The sequence below is a fragment of the Anabrus simplex genome, chromosome 5 (assembly GCF_040414725.1).
Source record: "Anabrus simplex isolate iqAnaSimp1 chromosome 5, ASM4041472v1, whole genome shotgun sequence".
NCBI classification, from domain to species: Eukaryota; Metazoa; Arthropoda; class Insecta; order Orthoptera; family Tettigoniidae; genus Anabrus; species Anabrus simplex.
Window position 1 is genome coordinate 338,431,111 of NC_090269.1, and position 27,834 is coordinate 338,458,944.

A 27,834-nucleotide genomic window follows, 5' to 3' on the forward strand; every position below is an offset into this window, starting at 1 on the left:
TTTTAATGCCGAACTGAAATGGTCTTATGGTTTTAAAGGAGAACGTGCCAGCCGGGAAATCATACAGTGGTGGGGGGTCATTGTACTATGTTGCAATGCACACGGAAGCAAGAGAATTCCTCCCCTCGTCATAGTAAAGTTCAATAAGCCACAATGTTTTAAGGGCGCCGGGCACTTTACGAGCAAGTACAAGGCATCTAAAATGCAAACTGTATAGTAATCCAAAAAATAATGCATTTGCACAGGGGAACCAGCATAATTTATCCTCGTCTTTGAATCATGTGATTTTTTCTTTCGTTGCGTGAGGTTATTTATCCAAGTGCATTATTTGTTGGATAATTTTTTCCATGGCATTTGAAAGGTTTAAACTGTGAATCAAGGTTAACTGCATGCAGTAACGGGCCTTAGAATATTCTGTAATGTGGCAAGGGTTGGCACTTCTGAATTACGAATTGGCAGTTAATTCAAAATCCCGTAATTCGAAGTCCGATTTTTTAGTCCCAACGACTTCGAATTAATGAGGTTTTACTGTACCATCACAAAATTCTGAAAATGAAATGAGACCATTTAACATTTTTTCTAAAATTTTAGGGGAGATTATAGGGTGCATTCATTATGCTAATAAATACAATAACTTAGTTTTCACTGAATATAAACCCATTACTTTACACAAAACAATATTCAAATGTAGATCGATATCATCAATGTATAGTCATATAGTAAACAAAGGGGAAAGATAATATAATGTCTTGAATCATACCCCATTGTTGTTTGTCTAGAATGATGTATATGCAGGCCAAAAACTGTTTTGTGTTTCCTGGCCTGTTATCTTTTGAAATTCATAGCAAATTATGCAAGGAATTACGCACTTGCGTAGTCTCACCGGGTAAAAGACGTGGCATGCATATCTTGTTGCTTACAAAACCCCACAGTCTAAGACACGACTACAGTGTCACGTGGTGATTAATGCCTTAACATCACCAGTACACCCCCTCCCCTGTTCTCATTACATACAAAACCTTTCAGTTCCCAATTTAAAATAAATTTGAATTTAATACCTCTAACGGAAAAGCTGTTCTTACTTTGAAATAACAATTAATTGCACTTAAGACTGTAGAGCCACCGTAGCTGAGGCAGCAGCGCACCGGCCTCTCACCACTGGGTTCCATAGTTCAAATCCTGGTCACTTCCCCTGGACAAAGTGGAGGCGAAACAGGTTTTTCTCCGGATACTTCAGTTCTTTTATTCCAGCAGCAACACATTCCAATATCATTTCATCTGTCAGTCATTATTCAATGCCCCAGAGGAGTGCAACAGGCTTCGGCAACCGGCACAATTCCTATCCTTGGCTGCTGGATGGGGGCTTCAGTCATTCCATTCCTGACCCAGTAAATGACTAGAAATACTATGATCTATTAGCTTCATAGTCCGTATTGATAGTTCAAGCACACAAGTATGAAGGATGAGTTCTCCACCTAATCAATACTTTATTTTACATAGTGTCAATATTATTTACATAAAAGGACAGTACCGGTTTCAACCTGTACATAGGTCATCTTCAGCTGTTGAAGAACCTGCTTAATAGTGACTGTACAGAATACTACTAAAATTAAAATTAAACAAGATTGCCATTAAAATAAACATGAATGCCACTATTATAAAAAATACTTAAGATTTAGATATATAAATATGGTACAGTTTTAGGGGTTAGAGGGCTTTTTCCCCTGGTTCCATGATTTCTACATATTTCAGAAATTATATTTGCTGAGGTTGAAATTGGAAACAATTCTAAGAGTTCATCAAGAATCACTGACATTCTGGTGTCAAGTCCAAATATCTATGTTAAATGCCAACACTATGTCCAACGGTTTTATGAGATGATTCAAAGTGCATTGTTGGGCCGCAAGATGTAAACACAACAATGTGCGACACGCTTTCAACTATGCTCAAGGACATATCTAGCTCTCGTGCGCGTGCTCTCTCTCTCTCTCTCTCTCACACGCACACACACACACACACACACACACACACACACACAAACCTATTTAACAGGCACACTATCAGTTATTCTGATACCTACCTTCCTTTTTTTCTTTCTTAGATTTTTTAAATTTACCTGAGGGAATGCAAGTATGAAGAGAGGAGCACCCACAACTCACTTTTATTGATATTGAGCTATGTATCTGTAAATAGGTTACTAAACGTCTTATTCTAATGAACACGACGTCCCCACATATTTGCGGCCCAACAATGCACTTTGAATCATAACACCACTGGACATAGTATTGGCATTTAACATTACATATCCAAGCCTGACACCAGAATGTTCGTGATTCTTCATAAATTCTAAGAATTGTATCGAATTTCAACCTCAACAAATATAATTTTTGAAATATGTAGAAATCATGGAGCCAGGGTAAAAGCCCTTTAACCCCAAAACTGTACCATATGTATATATCTTAACATTAAGTATTTCTTAGTAGAGTGGCATTCACTAACTTGTTTTTCAGCATTGAGATAAGACTGAGAATAAGCTATGTATCTGTAAACAGGTTACTGAACCTCTTATTCTAATGAATAAGACGTCCCCACATATTTGCTGCCCAACAACGCACTTTGAAACATCTCATAAAAGCATTGGACATAGTGTTGGCATTTAACATAGATATTCAAACTTGACACCAGAATGTCAGTGATTCTTGACAAACTCTTATGGTTAGTCCACACCAAAGTTAATAAACAATGTTAGCGAAACAAAGTTAATAAATAATGTTAACGAAAACATTTCTCAAGATGTTAATAAACTTTGTTAGCAAACCTCTTTAACACTGTGTCCACACCAAATAAACTTGTGTTAACAAACTTCTTTAACATTGTGACCACATCAAAATATCTGTTTGTGTGGTTACCGTGGATAGGGTCAGGAAGAAGAAAATATTTACAGCTGCAGCTTTCGTTACTTTAATGAGTGCAATTAGAGAAAAGCGCACATGCAAAGCGTGGCAAAGAAAAATATTGGAAAAGCATCTAGAATTAACTTAGGAGAGGACACTTGGGTCTATGTCAGAACTTTTAATTCATGATGCAGCAGGCTTTCAAAACTTTCTGAGAATGTCCCCACAAGACTTTCAGTTCTTGTTGACAGTAATTGGGCCTGAAATTGCAAGAAATGATACAAATTATCAGAATGCCATCTCCATTAATGTTAGGCTAAGTGTAACTTGAAGATTCCTAGCAACTGGTGACTCCTACACTTCACTCATGTATTTGTATGGTGTATACGAGTTGCTTGCAATTGGGTCGTCGATTTCAAAAAATAGAAAAAGTATTGTATTCCGCGCTACGAATTTGCATGTTCTTATTGCGTCTTTGCGCATGTGTGAACCAAAATGTTAATGAAAACACGAAAAGTTAATCAAAAGTTTCATTCACAAAAGTTAAAGAAATTTTGTTCATCAACATGCTCAAAAAGTTAATAAACACGCTATTTTGTTTATTAGCAGACAGAAATGTTAATGAACAATGTTTATTAACGAAGTTAATGAAAACATATAATTGCATCCAATTTCAACCTCAGCAAATATGTAGAAATCATGGGGCCAGGAGAAAAAGCCCTCTAACCCTTAAAACTGTACCATATGTATAAATCTTAACTAAGTATTTTTTTTTAGAAAAGTGGCATTCACATTATTTTAATGGCATTCTTGTTTAATTTTAATTTTAGTAGTATTCTGTACAGTCACTATTAAGCAGGTTCTTCAACAGCTGAAGATTACCTATTTACAGGTCGAAACCGGTACCGTCCTTTTATGTAAACAATATTGACACTATGTAAAATAAAGTATTGATTAGGTGGAGAACTCATCCTTCGTACTTGTGTGACTAGAAATAGGCTGTGGATTTTCATTACATACTTATGTCTCAACAAAATAAAAAGGTTCACATACTAAGTAACAGATTTCTGTTACATGTAATAAATATCATTTTTGGTCCGTATTGATGATATTTGATTGAAATAATAACATTAAGTTATTTATTAGACCACCTAATCAATACAAAATCGTCTTGGATGATTTACATAAATTTGTTAATTAATAGTGGTACATGTTTCGCCTTCCCTGAAGGCATCATCAGCCATAGTCTTAACCTTAAATTAAAAATAAGCGTCTAAATAACATGTAGTAATGAAATGAATTTTAAAATCTTGAAGAGATTTGAAGTAAAATAACATTAAAAATAACAATGATGGTTTGAAAATATAATGTGATGAGATATAATAGTGGAAGTATTAACAAAATTAACATTAGAAGGCTGCTAAAATAAGTGCAATGGATAAAACAACAGATTGTTATACAACAAGTAGTAAGATTGCATAAAAGTAAAGTTGATAGTCTGGCGGTTATAATTAGACGATGGCGAAAAATCGTATATAATCAAAGTAAAGAAGAGAGAATAAAAGTCAAAGTTAGTCGAGAGATCCAAAGTTAATCATGAAGATAAAAGACGAAAGTCAGATGCATATGGTGAAGTTGTAGAACACGTTGAGGATATGAAGTTGAAGAACAGTTTCAAATAGGATCACTATGGACCATCTCAAAATTTGGAGTGATGTTCAAATGTTGTAAATTGTGAGTTTGTAGATATTCTAGTTGAAAAAGCATATAAAAGTGGAATCTGTAAAAGGAAGCAAGAAACGTAGAGTTAATTGTGTGAAAAGATATTTGAAAATATTGAAGTAGAATCGTGTGCACTTACCAATTTGACGGTGACAAAGATAGCTTGTAACGTTATGAGTTAGAAGTATTTGCAACAGTAGACTTTTTGCTACGTGTGTTATAACTGAAGGTTTGTGCTGGAGGGGGATCTGTTTGCGTTGACGTAACTATTGGAGGAGGGCTGCTATTGGTGGGAGGGAAGGAAGAGAGTGTATTACTGCGCGTGTTGTAACGGTGTAAGGCTATTGGAGGGAGCGATGTTACGGTGGGTGTGGCTATGGGTTTATTGGTTGTATTTGAATTAGAGATACTAGCGGCGGGGGGAAGGGAGGGGGGTATATTAGCTGTAGGGGAGGTGGGAACGCTAATTGATGTGAGGTTGAAGATTTTTAAGAATATGTTGGTGAGGGAAGTTGATTCTCGTAATAAAATAAGAATCTGTTCATACAAGGGGCTTTTTTTTTATCAATAGTGTCATTTAGGTTCTTATCTTTATTAAAATGTTGGTCGAGGAAAATAAATAAGTTTTCATATTCTGTCATGAGTTTGCTTTTATCGACTCTTTTTAGGATATGGAGGTCTTGTTCTATTGTGGTGAATTTATGCCCTGTGTCCCTCATGTGGTTGGCCATTGCGGAGAATTTGTTGTGTCTTTGGGCATTGTAATGCTTGGCGTTGTGACTGAAGAATAAATTACGATTAGTGTTTTTTGTTGTGTAGGCTATTTTTATTTCGTGCTTCATTAATGAATTGGTTATCGGATAAATGCTATGGTTAGTGAACGTGAATTTAGTGTACTTTGGTTTGACGGGTTTCAATGGAGTTAAATTGGTAGCTAGTTTCAGTTTGGTTTTATTGATGATTTTATCAATCATACTCGTGTTAAATCCATTGATTTTAGCTATTTCCTTAATGAATAGTAATTCTTTCTTTAAATTAATAGAGGACATAGGGATCTTTAATGCTCTATATATTAAACTGTGATAAGTGGCTTTTTTATGTGAGTTGGGATGTAAAGAATCAACATTTTAATAAAGATAAGAACCTAAATGACACTATTGATAAAAAAAGCCCCTTGTATGAACAGATTCTTATTTTATTACGAGAATCAACTTCCCTCACCAACATATTCTTAACAACTTCCCTCACCAACATTTCTTAAAAATCTTCAACCTCACATCAATTAGCGTTCCCACCTCCCCTACAGCTAATATACCCCCCTCCCTTCCCCCCGCCGCTAGTATCTCTAATTCAAATACAACCAATAAACCCATAGCCACACCCACCGTAACATCGCTCCCTCCAATAGCCTTACACCGTTACAACACGCGCAGTAATACACTCTCTTCCTTCCCTCCCACCAATAGCAGCCCTCCTCCAATAGTTACGTCAACGCAAACAGATCCCCCTCCAGCACAAACCTTCAGTTATAACACACGTAGCAAAAAGTCTACTGTTGCAAATACTTCTAACTCATAACGTTACAAGCTATCTTTGTCACCGTCAAATTGGTAAGTGCACACGATTCTACTTCAATATTTTCAAATATCTTTTCACACAATTAACTCTACGTTTCTTGCTTCCTTTTACAGATTCCACTTTTATATGCTTTTTCAACTAGAATATCTACAAACTCACAATTTACAACATTTGAACATCACTCCAAATTTTGAGATGGTCCATAGTGATCCTATTTGAAACTGTTCTTCAACTTCATATCCTCAACGTGTTCTACAACTTCACCATATGCATCTGACTTTCGTCTTTTATCTTCATGATTAACTTTGGATCTCTCGACTAACTTTGACTTTTATTCTCTCTTCTTTACTTTGATTATATACGATTTTTCGCCATCGTCTAATTATAACCGCCAGACTATCAACTTTACTTTTATGCAATCTTACTACTTGTTGTATAACAATCTGTTGTTTTATCCATTGCACTTATTTTAGCAGCCTTCTAATGTTAATTTTGTTAATACTTCCACTATTATATCTCATCACATTATATTTTCAAACCATCATTGTTATTTTTAATGTTATTTTACTTCAAATCTCTTCAAGATTTTAAAATTCATTTCATTACTACATGTTATTTAGACGCTTATTTTTAATTTAAGGTTAAGACTATGGCTGATGATGCCTTCAGGGAAGGCGAAACATGTACCACTATTAATTAACAAATTTATGTAAATCATCCAAGACGATTTTGTATTGATTAGGTGGTCTAATAAATAACTTAATGTTATTATTTCAAACAGATTTCTGTGTTGAGACATTCTTTGGAGGTTATTTACAGCCATTTTTTCCTTTTGGCTAACAGGTTTTTTTTTTTTTTGTTTTTTTTTTTGAGAAATGGTGGTGTTATTTACATAAATACAGTGCATAGGGCACTCACTAATTAAGAGTAGACATAGGTCTTAATGCCAAAGATATTTTGTTCATGATATGAATATACTACACCTAAGTTTAATCGCAAATTTCTTACAAAATAAAGAAGTCAACATCAGTTAAAACAAAGCGATAATTCAGGCCACCGTTCAAAAATGGCAGAAAAGTTGCCTTTAGTGTAGTCCAATCAATATACATACTGACTTCAAATTAACAAAATTAAATTAGAGAGTATCCATCAACTGACATATTTTTTAATATTTTGAAACTCACGTTCCAGAATAGAATCTTCTAGCTCATCTGGTGTATCTAAATCAGGACTCAGCAGAGCATCTAAATCTGGATCGTCATCTGGTGATACCATGTCTGTGTCGGACAGCCTGCTGTCTCCTGACGAGACATTGTCCTCCTCTGTTGGACCATTTAGGATATCAGCACTCACTTGGATTTTACGTCGTCCACCTCGCTGCGATGCTACCAGACTACCTGGACGTTCTGAATAAAATAGAAAAAAATTAAAACAGGGAAACTAAAATATATATTTTTCAATGTTTTACTTCTGTCTTCATCTACCTCATCAGTGGTATGCTTATTTTTGGTATAATGGTAAAATTAATTCATTTCAAGACAGAAAAAGGAGTTCTCTTAATCATCTTCAGAAGTGCTAAATATATTTTACCGTCTCTCTCAGAATTAAAATTTTGTTAAATTCCACAAGCTTCTCTTAAGAGAGAATGGATCAAAATTAATAAAACGTTATAAATTGTTATACATTTAATCCTGTCACATACTTAAAATAATCAGAGAACTCAAATTCTCTAGTGTTATGTTTTAACTATATACAGATCAAGAAGGGCATTAAAGCTTTTTAAAGAATGATGTATAACATGCAGTATGATGTGTGGAATCCAGTTTCTGTGAAATTTACTAAAGAGTCAAAAGAGAAAATTGGAATTTAGACTTTTTAATAAAAGAATCTGTATTTAGACCAAGTCTTTCACAAGCTCAATCCCTCGTTCAGTGTGGGAGGAAGGCAATACAATGAAGTAGCAACACTACAGCAACATATTCACAAGTCCAATAATAATAATAATAATAATAATAATAATAATAATAATAATAATAATAATAATAATAATAATAATAATAATAATAATAATAATAATAAGAGCTGCCAATCAATTAAAAACTTTGATCGGTTAACTGAATGACTAACGGATTAATCAGCCGATTAACCGAATTTTAATCAGTTTCACACACTATAACTTCGAGAAAAACACCTAGCATAAAACATTTTTGTAATTCGATATGCTATGAAGAAGACATGCTGTTTATTTTAAATTTTCATTTTATTAGTGGCATGCAAGTAAGAAAAAAATTAAAAAGCAGTTAAGTGAATATTTTGAAATATATTTGAACATTGGTATTTTAATGGTACAAAAGTTTGAAACTGTGAAGTTGACAATTACTTACAGTCACACCTCTCTGTTCCACGAATTCAGACATGTCAGTACGTTGACATGCTCAAAACTAAGAGCTGCCCTTTTCTTAGTAACTATAATTCCACCATCACTGAACACACTCTCACAAGGTACTGAAGTAAGTGGAATGCAAAGCAATTTTTTCACTATGCGTGCAAGTTGTGGACATTTGACTTAAAGTTCTTTCCAACTTTACAGAGTGTCTGCGAAATCATCTTCCAGTTTCACCGATGACTTTTAGACTGCAATCTTCATCTCAACTGGTGTCGAACTCTAAACCGAAATGGCATGACCAGAATCCTCTTCATCTTCAGTTTCAAAATTCAGTTTCATCTTCTTGCTGCATGGTTTTACTCAAACTTGTACTCCATCCATGTCCCTCTCCAAAATTCTTTCTTACACGGATTCCTGGTCCTTTTTTCAATATATCTAAGATATTTAAATCTAGGATCAAGAACAGTAGCTTTCTGGTATATCTTCAAATTACACCAATCATTTATCCTAGCCATTAAATCTTTCACAAGAGTCCTTTTAAATCTAGCTATGTATGACATCGGAGCAATGTAAAGATAATTTCAAGTGTATTACCACAGGCAATACAACACTACCTGTCACATACTTGCTACCACCAAGAAAGCCTAATATTTCTAAGCACGGCTTAAGGCACACAATCATTTTTTCTATCATTTCCCATTCAGTAGTTGTTAGAGGTTTGATATTAGAAGATTGGATCGATAGGAGTCTATAATACTCCTTTAAATTTTCATAAGGCTCACGAACATGATATATGTGCTATTCCATCGAGTAACTATGTCCTGTTTTAATTTACAAGCATCAAGGCCTTGTTCATTAAGTTTCTTTCAAGCTAATTTTCTAAATCTACAAGAGTCCTTTTAAATCTAGCTGTGTTTAAAATGTCCCACTATTTTCCTACACTTTGAAACTAATGTTCTGATAGCAGCATCACTGATAGCTTTATTTAAACTTACTTCTAGAATGTGGGCTGCACACTGAAATTTGTCAAAATTCACTCTTTCAACTCCTAGTATGATATTTCTTGCATTGTCAGTGCAAACAGCAACTACTTTATCATCTAGATCACATTCACGAACTGCATCTTCAAACTCTTCAGTGCAGTTAGCAGCATTGTGGTTTTCTGTAATATGTTTAACTTGTAATGTTGAATTACGATATTCCCAATTTGAATCAATCCAGTAAGCTCTAACCCCCCAAGTAGCTACGGTTTGATATGGAAGACCAAAATTTCCCCCATGATACTGACAAATTATGCACATTTCAGTTCTTCTAATAATTTTGACCTTTCTTCATCACACATTTATTTATTTATTTATTTATTTATTTATTTATTTATTTTTACCGTGTCTCTAGAGAGAAAATGGTAAATGTGAGAATTGAGAGCTTTCCGTAAAACCTCTTCTAGACCATGATCAAAGAATGTTGACCGGCCTACTATCCTGCACATTCCACTTCACTAGTTTATTCGTAATTTCAGGTTTCCTTATTAGAGGACACAGGCTTCACTATAAGGTGCTCCAACATTGACTGAGAAGATGAACTAGTAGCAACAATGATAAGACGCAGATACACTTTGGAAAGGATGATTGATTGAGATGATACTGAAGACTACTTGTACTTCCAGTATAACTGAACGATTTTCTGCATTTCTTACAAAACACTGTCTTTCTGTCTGTCACCTTACCACAATCGTTTAGTTTAAATCCGAAACTTTCACCAAGTTTTCTCGCATTGGTTCATAAGCCATATTTGTCCTGTCTTCTGAATAACAACCATACACTGTTTCTTTCTGGCATTTTGTATCTGTCCATTCGCACATTAGGTGGAAATTCCTGGAAATTCTTTAACCTTCCATCGGTCGTGCAGTATCTCTGATATATTTCTTAAATGATAAAGCTCCATTAGCCCACGCGTTTCAGTAGCTGCTTATCGCCACTCTCGGAATTCCCTGTTGGGATTTTGTGTCTTTCTGTCCACACGTTGCCTATTAGCCATGTCTTTGCATTATACCTTGTGAGATACAGCAGAACCAATCAGTACGCGGTGTGGGAACCTTGTGAAGTTTACAAACACTGAGTGTGAATATACAGTATACTGTGTTGCAATTACCAACCCCACATGAACTGAGCTATAAGTTGTCACTTTTTCTACTGTTTGCTTCTTTCTGGCAATTGGTATCTGTCCATTTGCACATTTCCTGGCAATTCCTTAATGACAGTCCCTTCAAGTACCTTCCTTCCCCCCACCCATTATGCCACCTGACAGTTTTGTGAAGGTCCGCAAATATACTACAGTAGCCTGTCCGGCATTTCCTTTCCAATAGTTTGTAAAAACAATGGTCATAATCCTCATTTTAGGAAAAAGCAATTAATGAGGTATTGTCGCTTTTACCTTTCTGAAAGAGAGATATGAGCATCAGCTTACTTTAATGACCAGTCAATCATATAGCAGGTGAGGTTTACACTCCAAATGACAAATAAAAATACTCTACACAGGCTTTGTGCCACACAAAACAGTTTTTTTCCTTCACCGCACTGTAATTTTAATCGGTTTGATTAATTGGTTAGCACATTGATCGGTCAATCAGATTTTTAGATTAATTGGTTTTATTAATCAATTAAATCAACAGCTCTAATAATAATAATAATAATAATAATAATAATAATAATAATAATAACGATGAGTGTATCATAGCCCCTGATACAGCCCTTGTAAGGCAGAGCCTCTCATGAGGATAGCAGCTTCTGCCGTGTATCGGACCTGTACGTTTGTTTCTTGTAGGATAGCTCTGAGAAGAGGTCTTTTCTTGAGACTGTTTCATCATTGCTGAGAGATCTTTCAAAAGATAGGTCCAACAGCCTGACTTGCTGCTTTCTTAGCACCACTCAGGGGTCGCATGTAGGGTATTTTAAGGTTAGACATGAAACAACACTATACACTGGGACTTCAAATTTGGTATGATACCATATGATTCATGTTTCTTGTTTATGTATATATGGTATGTTTATATTTGTAGATTTGAGTAACTCATTGCCACACACTAAATAATAATAATAATAATAATAATAATAATAATAATAATAATAATAATAATAATAATAATAATAATAATAATAATAATAATAATAATAGTAGTAGTATGTGTGGTATAGGATAGTGCAGTGTAGGAGTTGCAGGAATGTTGGAGAGCACAAATACCCAGTCCTAGAGAAACACACTTCCATGTGTGTCACCCTGGTGCAATGTATTTTTGTGAATGAAAACCAAAAATGAAGTATAAAAGAAAAGAAATGTGTGAAATACACCATAATTCTGAACTTTTAGTGCAGGTCAATGATCATTGTCTAGTACATTTTCCCTCTCCATTTAAATGTTTATAATTTCTCTGAAACCATCAAACAAGTCAACCGACTTCAATAATGAGCAGTTTTCATCATCACATTATTGATAAGCAGTTAAACTCGGCTACGAGAATCTCTGTTAATGAAAATACAACCGCAGAGAAATACACAAGAAAAGAAAATCTGAATCATGCCTGAATACAGAACTAAGGAAAAGAACTGAGCAGTTAGAGTGCGGGAGTAGTTAAAAGTACAGGAAGTGTAATTACCACGTTGAAAATTATGATTCCACAGAATTTCTTCTGAAATACCGTGAACATAAATGTCCTTAAATACTGCCCATGAAGCAGGAATTCCTAAGGACACTGCATTCAGCAACAGGAGCATTCTGCTGAGACAGTTTCTATCAAACATTAATTAGGTGTAGAAATATGTGAAGAAACTGGGATGTAAAGATTTGTATTTTCCAAAATCTTTCTCAACATCAGCCTAACTGCTTCTATATCTTAGCTTAGCCAGGTATTAGACTGACAAGAAAATAATTGTATTGAGCATATAATTAACAACCATCCCCTTAAGAGTAGGAAGACCAAGGACACAAAAGCAGGTCAAAAGTTTCTGCAAAATTTAAAGTAAATATATATATAAACAGTTTTTTCCAACAATGCTTCAATCTGTATATGCAAATTGTAAAGGATGTAAATATTTTACACTAAGCAAAATTAATTTAGAAGGTTTCTTGTTTTTAACTACCTTATAACCACCACTATTCAAACTCCTTGTACAAACAGTACATTCACATGTTTGAAAACTCCCCAAAATGAACTTTGCAGGAGACACAATTAAGCCAAGCAAGACATACTGACAAATAGAACAGCAAAGGATCACAAGAGAACTGTAATGACATTCCATAATTATTAAATTATATACTATAACAGTTACAACTTTTATTATAATTTGGATTACGATTACAGTTAGCCATCCCAAATGCTTCCATTTTCCACACAAGCCTCCATCCTGATTTATAAATAAAAATGTTTGATGGTGAACAGTTTCAAATCCCAAGATTCCAGTTCCTTACAATCAATTTTCCTAGGAAATAATGAAAAACTAAATTCTAAGAACCATGCACACTTGTTAACCACTGAACAGATTATTCCATAACCATAAAACACCTCACGACAAAGCATTCCAACATAGTTCAAGGTGATTACTTTCCAAGCACCAAAGCAACTTAACCAATAACACTGCCACCACTACCACCACCTTTAAGAAAACAAGTTCAGTGGCCACATACCAGAGATCTGTATCCTTTCTGCCAATCTTGATGGGCTGCATCATTAGGTTAAGTCAAAGAAGTGGAGAAATAAACAAACAGTAGGCTACAATCCAGGTCATTACAGAATTAGTAAAAACAATCTGTAACTATAAAAGACAATAACTTTGACATGAAATTATTCTGTCAAAAAAGAAATACTTAGAATGAGCAATGCATCAAGCACAGGCTCAAACATAGAAAAAACTATAATGTTGTTATTTTTTACTTTAATACATACTGCATTACTTTATGTAACTGCACTATAATAACAAATAATAACAAAACCAAAAAATACATTAAAAATGATACAATTTCCACAGAGTACAAGAAGAATCTTTCCTGTCTTTAATAAAATTAAGAAAAGAGAAAATATTTTATTATCAATTTCTTGTGTTTATGTTATCTGTTTCTATCACTATTAGATGGTAACATCTGTTTAACAGTACGTGCACTAATGACAGTTAACTTAGTTTATCGTAAGTTACAGAAGGCAGATCAGGGCCGCCCAAACTACAGCCCGGAGCCAAATCCAACCTGCCACATTTTCTAAAGCCCACCTGAAGTGAAGTTATTTTGCTTTCATGCAGATTTGAGTTTAGTTTCTAGTGGTTATAATAAATGGTTACAGTAAAACTTGAAAGCGAATAAGGCTATGTATAAATTTTCCTCTCAAAATGTAAGACCAGATGGTGTTTGAGGAATAAATATTTTATGTGTCTTTGCAGAAGTAGGTAGCAAGAAAACAGGCAGCTCATTGTTGATGGTGCAAGTCCACCCTGGTCAGCACTCAAGGATACCACTAGCAGGTTATTCATCCCTTATGCACCACTTCCTTTTCACTGCCTTACACCTCCACTCTTTTTCATTATCGGTTATTTTACTTGTACAGCGGTGCTAGAAAAAGTGCAAAATGTTTCTGAAAAATGCAAATTTAATAGTGAGTGCAGGCCATAAGTCTTGTCTCAGTAATTATTTTCTATAATAAGTATGCAATTTTACACCTATAGCACAGAGATTTGCAATACTGGTTCACACACCATCTTAATTAAAACCACTACCTAAAAACCTCTTTTGTCATTTTGACATTCCATAAAAAATTCCATATTATATAATTTTGATAAGCTATGCATATAACAATCAACCAACCACACAAGTCAATTACCCCGCACATAAAAAGTTTGGGAGGCCCTAATGTAAATGGTGGCCTAGATAAAAAAAAAAAGACTATTCACAATATAAAAATGGCAGTAAATACAAACTATCAGAATGTAGAGATAATTCTTCAAAATAGCAATTTCATATTGTATTACTTTAATAACACCTGGGAAACTATAAAATGGTATTACAATTTAATGAACTTTGCATACTTCAGAATTTCTTGAGCTAATACTACAGAATTATTTGGAAAACAGCCAAGCTAGTAACTATTAAGTCACTTGTTAATCTATCCCGACAGAATGCTCAAATGTCGTCAACATAATTTCACCTAAAGGTGCTTATCAAATTAAGTTATTTATTTTTTATTTCACGTTTAGGGGCTTGAGATAATGTGGTCACCAGCTTCTTATATTAATTGGAAATGTGTCACTAACAACTTGTATTACTATGATGTTATGTTGGGTGTGATTTATTAAAATGAGTTACCATCCAAAAATTTTCCAGCATTTTAAGCAGAAATTAACTTTTAAGATCAACCGAAGGAAGAATCTGATATGTCTATGAATGCTGCTGCATTTTTAAGGCCCTGAATATAGCAAGTTATTCTGATGACAGAATAAAATTAATATTTATAAATGAATGATGAACGTAAATCAAAATATGTTTCTGTTCTGAAATGTTCCTGTATTCCATACTAGAATAGACATGTAAACATACAAACTTTTATGACCAGATAATATTTTTGGGTCTCACCTGGGGCATCGTGAGTGAAGTTGTGCATCTGTGCAACCTGTTTCTTACAGCTTGAGTTGAAACACGATCACCTGTGGCTACCTGAAGATAGTGGCATTCCGTTCAGGGTTCCTCTGAGCTGAAATTCGAAGGTAATGAATGGTCATGGAGTGCAGCTGTAGCCTTTGAATAACCTGTACGAGGCGAGTTAAAACAGTTCCAGTCTCCCTGTACCATTTCCAAATTCAAACAACATCACTTTGATTACAGCCCACACAGTGAACAGCTTCCATTGTTGACCATCCTTCTTGACATAATATGATTACAAAAGATGAAATTCATCAATTCTTCTTCTTCTTTCCTGGCTGTATATGTTCCCATAAAACGGGAACTCCTGAGCTCACTTAGGGTAGGCTCGTCTGACACAAAGTGTATGTCCAACGTTCTTGTACCAGATCTAACGCCACTTCATTTTTCCTTAAAGCAGCTTCAGCAGTTTGTTTCCATGTTGCCTAAGGATGCCCTCTTTGGATCTTCGATGGCAAGTGCTAAACTAAACTGTGTTCGTTTCTTCTTCTCACGCGACCATACCAGCGGAGCTGTTTCTCCTCCACCTTGTCACTGATGGGCACAACTTTAAAGGATCCTCGGATCCTCGTATGTGTTCACTGCGCACTTTGTCACGCAGAACAACTCCCGCCGACCATCGCAACATCTGCATCTCTGTGACATACATTCGCTGGTCATGCTTTTTCTGCCTTGCCAACATTCAGAGCCATACATGAAGGCAGGTCGGACAGTGGTTTTGTACACTCTGCCCTTTAATTTGACTGGCATCCGCTTATCACACAGATCATCATCAATTGCAATAATGTAATTATGCGCACAAGTTCACATGTCGACAGTGCATGTCATGCCATGCCATCCTAGATGTTCACTACACAGCTTAGAACACATCTCTAATGCTTCCACACTAGTGCTACAACTTCAAGTGAAATCCTGCCTACATTTGAGTGTGGCATACTGCCAGTGGGTAGGGATATGTGCAGTTGGATGTTTACAAATGTTTACAAATCTCCAAAAGGTTAACCCTTCTGGTCTGCATAGGACAGGTCAAGATACCAACACAGTTAAATGAGACACAGTGGGTGATGCAAAACTTATTTTGATGTGTATATGACAGGTTAAGTTAATTTCTACCAAATGTGATGTCTAAAACTATGATCTCCTGGTTGTTTCTCGTTCAATTATGAATTTGACTGACCTATGAAAAGTGTTCAGTATATCTAGTAAGTGAGACTATGGCATGGTTATGTTGGAAACTAGGAGAAAGAATTTTAGATTCTAATGGATGGGTAGGAAATTGAATTTGCACTCAGATGGCCTTCACTTGCACTGCAATGGTACATATAAGTTACGCAGTTTGTTTAGAAGAGTTACAGGGTGGTACATTCGGGGAAACAGGGTGGACTAGGAAGTGATGATGAGATTACCAAGAGCTAGAAGTCTAATAAGGATGAAAATGTTGTTAGTGTTAACCTACAGCAGTATTGTAGGGAAAGAAATAGAATTAATTTAATTAATATACATTTACCAGATATTGCAATAGGAGTTGAATCATGGCTTAGAAGTTACATTATGAATGCAGATATTTTCTCTCGGAACTGGAGTGTTTATCATAGAGACACGTCAGAATCGATAAGAGGGGGAGTATTCATACTGCTGAAAGAATTTGCAAGCAATGAAAAGGTTAAGGATATGTATGTATGTATGTTTGCCGGCCCCGTGGTGTAGGGGTAGCGTGCCTGCCTCTTACCCGGAGGCCCCGGGTTCGATTCCCGGCCAGGACAGGGATTTTTACCTGTACCTGAGGGCTGGTTCGAGGTCCACTCAGCCTACGTGATTAGAATTGAGGAGCTATCTGACGGTGAGATGGCGGCCCCGGTCTAGAAAGCCAAGAATAACGGCCGAGAGGATTCGTCGTGCTGACCACACGACCCCTCGTAATCTGCAGGCCTTCGGGCTGAGCAGCGGTCGCTTGGTAGGCCAAGGCCCTTCAAGGGCTGTAGTGCCATGGGGTTTGGTTTGGTTTGGTATGTATGTATGTATGTATGTATGTATGTACGTACGTACGTACGTACGTTGGGTATTCAGCCCGAAGGTTGGTTTAACCTCCACAGCTCCGCCAACTATCATAGATAGCCTAGGTGTCACTGAAGAGGAATACTAGGAAAATGAGGAGTGATGTTTCCTGTTGCTTTCCTCATTGGGCCAGAAGTTGCTATTACATATCAGTCTGCCAAGCCCACTGAAATGCATGCAACACCCACCTCATGAGCAGTATTTTCACACCATTCGTAACAGGGACTGGCTGCATAAGGAATGGTGTTACTAGCATCACACATACCTCTGTCACTTTCATATTGCCAAAGCCAAGGACGAGACAGACAGGTCAATGAAAGTAAATTTATTCTAGACCATACCAGAAGACATTGTGCACTGTAAACTTCTGCAGAAGATAGTGAAAGAGAAGATGAATGGGTCAAAACCATATCACATTGCCAAGATACAAAAATTCAGGTCGTGGATTCACACAGACATTTCAGGATGTTCAAGATTCGATATGCACCTCTAATGGTAAGGGAAATTATCCTTTTAGAAAGTGGACTCAAATATTTAAGGAAACCTTTATATTGATGGGATGGTACAACATGCAGAAGTTGGTACAAGCTAAAAATCAATATCTGGTTTGGCAAAGCAATTCATTTAACGTGAAACTGGCTTAACATAGAAAATTAAAAAGATTCACCGACTGAAGAGTTTGAAATCAAGATGAACAGGAAAGGGCTAGGAATGGGAAGGAAGCATCTGTAGCCTTAATCAAGGTACAGCCCCAGCATTTGCCCAGTGTGAAAATGGGAAATCACGGAAAACCATCTTCAGGGCTGTCGACAGTGGCGTTCGAACCCACTATCTCCCGAATAGTGGATACTTGTTTCACTTGAGCAACTGCAGCTATCAAGCTCAGTCATTCCAGTATTTCGATATCTTTAGTTCTGAGTAGTTCAAGTCTCCAGTGTGCTTTGTCCCTTGCACCCTTGATCTCGCAGAATTTATGGGCAGTTTCAACTTCTGTTAGCTTGTAGGAATAAGAAGAAGAAACTTTCTAATAAATATTTAGTTTTAACTACATTTCTGTTTCACAATTATTTTAGAATTATTACAGTTTAATTATTTAATTAGAAAATATAGTGCTTGCTTTATTATTGCATAATCTTTGCATACTAGGGTGGGGGTGGGGGGGAATCTCTCCAGGAATTTAGCTTTTACAAGAATTCTATTAATAATAATAATAATAATAATAATAATAATAATAATAAAGTCCCTATATTTACATATTTAGTGTAACTACACATTTCAATAGTTAGCCTGTTATTCCTAGTACCTTATAACTGGGATATGTCTTAAGTATAATTTTAGTGTATTCTATCAGTTGATATCTTGCTTCTATTGTTGTCATGGAATCTTTTTTGTAGAATACAATATTTCTTTCCCCTGACATATATACTTCTATTCACAGAATACAATTTTAATAGTGTTGATATTTCCACATTTCACTTTTTTTTTTAGTCGCACCGACTCAGATAGGTCTTATGGCGACGATGGGATAGGAAAGGGCTAACAGTGGGAAGGAAGCAGTCGTGGCCGTAATTAAGGTACAGCCCTGGTGTGAAAATGGGAAACAATGGAAAACCATCTTCAGGGCTACCAACAGTGGGGTTCGAACCTACTATCTCCCGAATATTGGATACTGGCTGCGTTTAAATTATTGCAGCTATCGAGCTTGGTCATTTCACATTTCTTTGCAGTGATAAAAGAATGGGAAATGGAGGTGGGTGTAGGGAATGTGTATATGAGTGGGAATTAAAAATGAAGGAAGAGGTAGTGAGTTTGACTGAGATAATTAGACATGTAACAGAGGACAGGAATGAAGGTAGGTCTCCCTCAACCAATGAACCGGATATGGTAGGTAAGCAAGAGGGAGGGGAAGGACAGGCAGAAATTGCAGAAGACAGGCGGGCTAATGTTTTAAGGCAAATGAAAATGAGGGTTAAGGGTTTTCCGCAGGGAGTGAGCCCAGGAGGGTATTTGTGAGGTATCAGTATGAGTCACTGCAGGTAGAACAGCAAAGGAAAGACGGAGATCAGAAAAGTGTTACACAAGAGGTGAAAGGCAAGAGGAAAGAGAACTGTAGGAAAAGGAAACATACAGTAGAGGTTTGAAAGAGTGTGGAGGGACTGGGTAGTGAGAGGCAGAGAAGGGAGGAGGAAGTAGGTTCTGCAGGCAACAGGGAAGTTAAGGGAGACCAGGAGAGGAGTGGGTCTAATGAGGTGGGTGGGGTTGAGGCTCTGGTCAATAGTAGGCATGTGGGGAAAGTGTGTGTTGAGGAAAGGGAACCAGGGTGGTATGTTATCCAGGAATTAGGTTAATGCCAATGTTGAGGAAAATAGAAGGGAAGGAGGAGGATAAGGAGGTGGTAATTTTCACATTGGTACCAACTATGTAAGACAAACAGGAATAGGGACCAATATAGTTGGGAATGTGTGAGACGTGGTTACAGTAGCATGGGAGAAGTTCAAGAAGGCAGAGATTGTAATCGGTAGGATACAGTATAGGAGGGATACTGAATGGAGAGACTATGGAGTGGGTATGCAGGAAACTGGGACAGATTTGTAGATCTCAATCGGTGAGTAGGAGATAGGGATCTACACTCACGTGGCCTTCACTTGAACCACAATGGTACATATAAGTTAGAGGGTTTGTTTGGAAGAGTTATAGGGAGGTACATTCAGGGAAACAGGGTAGACTAGGGAGCAGTGATGACAGTCTATAGGAAGCAGGACATCAAGTAACCATGACGTAAAACTGTTAATATTAAACTGTAGAAGTGTTGTAAAGAAAGGAATAGAATAAAGTAATTTAATAGATGTACATGTAGTAGGTACTGTAATAGGAGTTTAATCATGGCTAAGAAGTGATTATGGATGTGAATTTTTTTTTTTTTTTTTTTTTTTTTTACAATTTGCTTAACATCGTACCGACACAGATAGGTCTTACGGTGGTGATGGGATAAGAAATAGCTACGAGTGGGAAGGAAGGGGCCATGGTCTTATTTAGGGGAGTATTCATACTGGTAAAAGAAAAATTTGTAAGCTACGAAAAAAACTAAGGATGAGGAACATTCAATTCTAGGTGAGACTTATCTCTAAAGATAATAGGCAAACTGATGTTTTTGGGGTGTACAGACCTAGCAAGGTTGGCACTGATGCTGATCCAGAATTATTTGATAAGATAATTAGCTATAATGGTTCGTGGTGTGGATTAGTGTAGTCACATCCTAGTTTGTGAACCATGGGCAATGGCTGAGTGGCCTAGTAACTGGTCCTGAGTCGAGATACCAGTTGCTATGGAATGGGCTTTTTTTTTTTTGCTAGTTGCTTTACGTCGCACCAACACAGATAGGTCTTATGGCGACGATGGGATAGGAAATGTCTAGGAGTGGGAAGGAAGCGGCCATGGCCTTAATTAAGGTACAGCCCCAGCATTTGCCTGGTGTGAAAATGGGAAACCACGGAAAACCATTTTCAGGGCTGCCGATAGTGGGGTTCGAACCTACTATCTCCCGAATACTGGATACTGGCCGCAATTAAGCGACTGCAGCTATCGAGCTCGGTCTATGGAATGGGAGCGGGCATCTGGGACATATTCTGAATCATAGCCATCCTTGTGCTCAGGTGACTAGGACTATACAATCCACCGGTGGTCTCTAACCCGTTAGAGAGGTCCTCACTTTGACTGTGTAAAATCCTGATTCACAGAATTTTCACAAAGCACGCTCGAAACATTTTAAGCAAGCTTCGGACCTATGAGAGTAAAGGAGTCCCACTCCCATCTGAAAGGTGAGGGACTCCTTGGAAACAACTTGGTGAACGAAATGGAACTGAATGTGGAGATATTAATATAAATGGAGCTTATGGAAGAAAGAAAGTAGAAGTAGAAGAGTCAGCAAAGAGGATGCATCTATACATGTTAGGAGTTAATGATATTCGGTTAAGGGGAGATAACGGAGAAGAAATAGGAGATTATAAAGTGTACTTGACAGGTGTTAAAAAGGGAAGGGCAGAGTGTGGGATACGACTGTTCATCAGGAATACTATTACACACAACATAGTCTCTCTTAGGCACATAAATGAGCGAATGATGTGGGTAGATTCGGAAGTTGGAGGAATTAGGACGAGAACTGTCTTGGTGTATTCACCATGTGAGGGTGCAGATGAGGATGAAGTTGACAAGTTTTATGAAATATTGAATGACAGACATCATAGTCAGGGTCAACAGCAAGGATAAGATAGTGCTAAAGGGCAATTTCAATGTGAGAGCTGGAAATAGAACTGAAGGATATGAAAGGCTGATTGGTACATGTGGGGAAGATATGGAAGTTAATAGGAATGGGAAGTGTTTGCTGGACTTCTGTGCTAGTATGGGATTAGCAGATATGAATACATTTTTCAAGCATAAAGCTACTCACGGCTACACATAGGACGTTACGGGCACCAGATCCATAATCGACTATATCTTAACAGACTTTGAATTCAAGAAATCTGTGCAAGTTTTCCAAGAATTTTTTTATGATACGGACCACTATAGGATCTGTAGTGAACTAAGTATCTCTAGGCATAGGATAGAGAAAGTTAAATCTATCTGTAGACGAATAAGGGTAGACAATCTCCAGGAAGAAATTAGAAGTAAATGGATATGATTACTGAAGAAGTTCTAAACAATGGACAGTAAGCAGGTTCACGATACAGAAAGAGAATGGGTGGCATACAGCGATGCTGCACTAGAAACAGCAAGGTAATGCCTAGGAACAACTGTGTAAAGAAGGGAAAAAGAGAACACTGTGGTGAAACAATGCCTAAATCGCACTTATTGAAAGAATGGATTGCTATAGATGGACACTTCACTACGGATGGTCAAGTGATGATGGTGATGATGCTTGTTGTTTAAAGGGGTCTAACTCTAGGTCATCGGCCCCTAATGGTACAAAATGAGATGAAATGAAATGACAAATTAAAAGCCCAAAAACATCCACGACCACAATTCAAAATGTGAGGACGAAAAATGGATGGATGGACAGACGGATGGATGGATATAAATTTAAAACGATCAGTGGAACCGACGCACAGTGCCTCATATGCAGAGAAGCTGACGTAGAACAATAGTATTACTGACCAAGGGACTGCTTCTATAGCACAATACTGAAACGATGATACTTGTAGTCGAAAGGGGTCAAAAATCCAAGTCAGTGGCCCCTCACAATGGTACTTATTCCTAGGAAAGTAGAACCATGGTATTTGTCATGTTGCGGTATTAATCATGAGTAGCGTAGACTCGCGGTATTCCACACATTATGGTACTACTCACAGGTAATGAAATTTGCACATGTATTACAGACCTATGCTGTTTCGCACATTGCGGCGCCATTTATAGGCAACACAAACCTACAGTGTTCATCACATAACGGTACTAACCACAGGGGCTCTTACTATCCCGTGGTGTTCCTCATGTAGTGGGTACTAATCATAGGCAAGCCAGAACCATGGGTTCCCTCATCCCATGGTGTCGCTCATATACTGCTACTAATCACAGATACTGTAAAAGCTGTCGCGCTCTCAATTGTTACTAATCACAAACCTATTTTGGTACCCAACGTAGTGGTACTACGCGCAAGTAAAAGCGACCCATGGTGTTCCCTGCGTGGTGGTAATCATAATTTCTAATTTGATCATCCCTTGGTCGCCCCTTACAACAGGCAGGGGATACTGTGGGTGAATTCTTCGTCTGCGTCCCCCACCCACAGGGGGTGGATGGTCAAGTAGTCTTCTGTCAGGCATGTTGCAAAGAAGTATCTTTCCCGTAACTGACCTAAAATCTGCATTGCTATACCATAACTCTCTTACTGAAGAGTACTTAGGATATGGATTCTTCATTTCAGATTAAATGTGAGCAGAAATCCAATCTTGAGCGGCACAAATCTGCAACTGCTCACATTGCTAGCGTAGCGAGGAGAAATGAGTCCAGCAGCAACAGTAAGCAAACGTTTATTTCTTCCACAGTTGGCAGGCCTGAAGATAACTAACTTTCGCCTATGTCAGGCATTGGAGTCTGCAAACGTCCCATGGAACGTGCTAAGTAACCTGACCATGAAATCATTCTTGGGAGACATCAGTGGCCGCATACCTAATGAATCCACTTTAAGGAAGAATTATTTGGATCCTGTTTACCAGAAGACATTAGATGAAATAAGAGAAGATATAGGCGATCACTATATTTGGTGTTCTGTCGATGAAACATCTGACAGTTGTGGTCACTTCATTGTGAATGTGGTAGTAGGTGAGCTGGATCAAAATGAACCAGGTAACTCATCTAAATCTTTGTAAAGAAATAGAACAAACTAACAACAGTACAATAGCCTGCGCAGTGAGGGATGCTTTACATATATTGTGGCCAGCAGTGAATCAAGATAGAAAGTTCCTTTTGTTAGTGACAGACAATGCTGCCTACATGTTAAAGGCAAGGCAGGTTCTACAGTCCTTCTACCCAAGAATGGTACACGTTATGTGCTTGGCCCACGGCCTGCACCACCCTGCGAAGGAGATTAGAAGCAACTTCAGTAACATGAACAGCATGGTTTCTTCAGTCAAGAAAGTTTTCTTAAAAGCTCCAACACGTATACAGGTGTTCAAAAAGAAACTACCGGCAACACCTCTTTCACCTGAGTCAATACTTGGCTTTCTGCTGCTATTTACTATGTTGAGCACCTAGAAGGAATTAAAATGCCAATGACTTGGATGAAACAGAAACTTCCTGCATCGCCAAGGCCAAGAAATCGCTGGAGTGCCCAACCCTCGTCACTTCCCTAGCATATATTACGACACATTTTTGTTTCATACCAGAAGCTATTCTCCAGTTGGACAGTGCAACCTTGCCACTCAAAGATTCCCTGGATATTATTGGCAATGTTTCCAGAAGAGAAATACCTGGGCCATTGGGAGTGGCATGTTCTTCGAAGCTGCAGAAGATTCAACGCAATCCTGGTTTTGAGGATACGAAAGTCATCAATTTAGTATTACAGGGAGAAAAGTATTCAGGAAAATTACCCCTACAACCTGCTGCATTAGCATCCATATACTACGCTCCAATGACGTCATGTTCCAATGAAAGAACTTTTACAACATATAAGAATGTGTTACATGACAACAGGAAATCACTTACACCAGACAATTTGGGTATGTACATTGTTATTTACTGCAATGCCAAAAAATAACTTACAAAGGAAACATTACAGTAAAGTGTATTCTCTGCATGTTTTTATGAATATGAATATGACAATGTAAACTTTTGTGAAATAAGTACATACATTTTTTTTTTTTACAGAACTGCGAAAACAGAAAATTACTGCTGCCTATATTGATCCTGGAGGCAAAACCTAAAATAATCTATTTTAAGAATACAAGAAACCTAAGGTGAAGGTTTATGCCACCTAAAAATCTGGGCCCTCCTCATAACAGATACCAGGGAATCACTGGACAATTGGAAGGAACATTTTGACAATCTCCTCAACGTGAAAGAAAATCTTTCTGGTGACATCAGTTACCTCAAGAGTTATGGAAAACGTAAGCTGCAATAGAAAATTTATCAGGAACACAAAACTAAATTGACATGAGTGAAATAAAAATACAACAGTGCTTTAGTGGAGCAGCGAGGTTTCTCAATGAAGCAAAGTATAATTTTCCCCATGTATTTTAAGCAGGCAAGAGAAAGTAACCACGAACAATTTCCAGAATCCCACAGACAACATTTCACAGTAGCCAATAGGAAATGATCACACAACATTATCCAGTAGCCAGCACATAATTATCGGTAACATAAAAAAAGTCATGCTTGTGCAAGATCCTACCACATGCATGGACAGAGGTTTAAACAAAATTATAGAAAAAAACAAACCCCACAAACTGAGAACATTTTCTGAATTTATTGCAAAGTATGTGTATTTATTGCAAAGTATGTGTGAATTACTGGTGCAGAAAGTTTTAAAATTGCTCATCCTTTCTCAAAAATGTCTGCTCACAGACTGTATGACAGAGGAAGGAAACTGATATTTCAAAGAATGACAAATCATGACTCCACAGTATTATGAAACTTTTCAAAATGCGATTTTCCATTTTTTCTTCAGTACTGACAGTTAATAGCGTCGAAGCAAGTGCAAAGTTGATCACAATCATTAACAAATTGCTTACTTCAAATTTTTTTTTTTAAAGCAATACAGTATATATATATATATATATGCATACAGTAGAACCTTGGTAATCCAACCCCTGCAAATCCAAAATTTTGAATATTCCAAACAGAATACATGGCTGAAGAAAAAAAAAAAAAATTTTAAAAATTAAAATCTTACTTGCAATGTACTGCAAGAATTTCATAATGGTATCGTACTTAGAAAAATTATTATTTAGCCTAGCATTTAGTGGAATTGAATCCAAATAGAGTACTGTACACTTATTTAAATTCTAGTATACTATAGCTCGATCAAAAAGAAACGACAAGCACTGTAAGCAATTTTGTATTGTATTCTAAGACTGTAATACAAAAAAAAAAAAAAAAAAAAATGTTGCATTAAACATCTCTACTGTATTTTGTAGGGTTATTAATAATAAAAATAATCAGCTTTTTAATTTTAATCAGATTTTTAGTTTAAACAGATTTAGAGAAAATATTTTAAATTACATGATTTTTTTCTATTATGGTATATCCATACTTCTTTTTTAAATAGTTACTTAAATAGTGTGTGTGTGTGTGTGTGTGTGTGTGTGTGCGCGCGCATGCTCGTGTGCATGCATACATACATACATACATACATACATTACGCCTAGTCTAACCATAAATAGTCACAAAATTTTAGCTCGGATTATAGAAGTGGTTTTTGAGGTAGAAAGCACCCTTGTGCTGAAGGTTAGTCCTGACCAGTGTGCAACAGTGAAAGAATTAATCTTCTTGACGTAGCATAGAGTGGGGTGAATATAAAAACAAGGTAGCTGTAATTGCCTTGCAAAGGGTTGGGAAGGCAACTAACTGAGATTTTCCCAACATTGAAACAGCTGAAAATCAGCAAAAGGTTCAGCTATCAGATGATTCAATGTTTTACCAAGACAGACAGCGTGAAAGATCGTACAAGGATTGATTGACCTAGCAGTGTAAGAAAACACGTGGCTGTTAAAGTAGTGGCAGCCTGTATCTGGCTACATCCTGTTTGGAAGCAAAAGATAATGGCACGGGAGCTCAACATTTCACCACGATCAATATCCAGGGTACTTTCTGTAAAACCTGAGCTTTGAGCTTGTTATGCAAAATTTCTTCTAAAGAAATTACAAAAGTTCAATCCACCAATTCAATACAATACTATACATATGACATTTAACCTTCATCAGCTAACGTATGTGGCAGTTGGCCGCAAAATTTGAAACCAACTCACCGTTCCGCTTGGGCGCATCACAGTGTAATGGGAGGAGCCAGTTATAGTTACACCCTTCACCGCTAGGCGGCACAGTTCCCAGAAGTCTCCACGACAAGGAGGCACCCAGTGTTACTACTAAGTACATAGGTGTCAGATCAGCGGCTGTTGGCCGCACATTAGCTACATTGTCTCAATTGTTTGTCACAATGTACCCTAAGTGTATGTTGTTATTTTATTCTGTGGATTGCTTTGTAAATAGGTGTTTTCCAATGACATTAACTATAAAATTATTTATGTCTAACAGAAAAAAGTATATACAATATTATAAAACTCGTGTCATAATATAAAATATAAGCATCCTTACTTAGGTGAATTATACATTTTCGTTGGAAGTCTGAACTTTCTGACGCTGACCCTTTGCACTATTTAGGCCTTGTAGTATATTACTATTCTGCTCTGAAATAATATATATATTTACCAAATAATAGAACCAATACTTCTATACAGCGTAATTTTGGTTTCTTGTTTCTACGGCCAGATATAGCACTCCTGAGGACATCCAAAGAATTCTAAAGGAATTAGAAGTTAAAGAGGCTGCTGGAGAAGAACAAGAGTGCAATTCAGATGACGACCAAGATCCTGACTTTGAACCTCAACAAATTCTCAACCACGATCATAATTCTGATTCAGAGACTGATATGGATAATGGGGACTTTGCAATGGAAATGGACAATGAACAGGAAATACGATTCTACATTGGAAAAGATGTGGAGACTCTTTGGTCAAGTAAAATATTGTGGTCTCAGACAAAGGTGAAGTTAAAGAACATTATGAAAGTTATTTCTGGGCCTAGGGCACAAGCTATACAAAGCCTAAGACCATTTGAATGTTTCCTGAAAATGATAAGTCCCGATACAATTCCTGGTATAGTTAGATTCATCAACATTTATAGTGAGAATGAAAGAAATGAAGAAGACGATAAAGTTTGAGAGAGCAGATTCAACGACGAATACCAAAATTATGGCTGGCATCAGTGATCTGTTTCAAATAGGTGTGAAAAGGAAAAATAGACCTCATTTTTCAAA

The 27,834-nt window shown here is 36.9% G+C and overlaps 1 protein-coding gene across 6 annotated transcripts in view; it reads right to left on the reverse strand.

Annotated features, from left to right (window-relative positions):
• LOC136874078 (uncharacterized) overlaps positions 1-27,834 on the reverse strand; it is a 309,462-nt gene that overhangs the window by 111,157 nt on the left and 170,471 nt on the right. For all 6 annotated transcript variants that reach the window (XM_067147606.2, XM_067147608.2, XM_067147604.2 and 3 more), the window contains one exon: positions 7,379-7,600. In XM_067147606.2, coding sequence (XP_067003707.2) covers positions 7,379-7,600 — 222 coding nt within the window. The remainder of the gene's footprint in view (positions 1-7,378; positions 7,601-27,834) is intronic.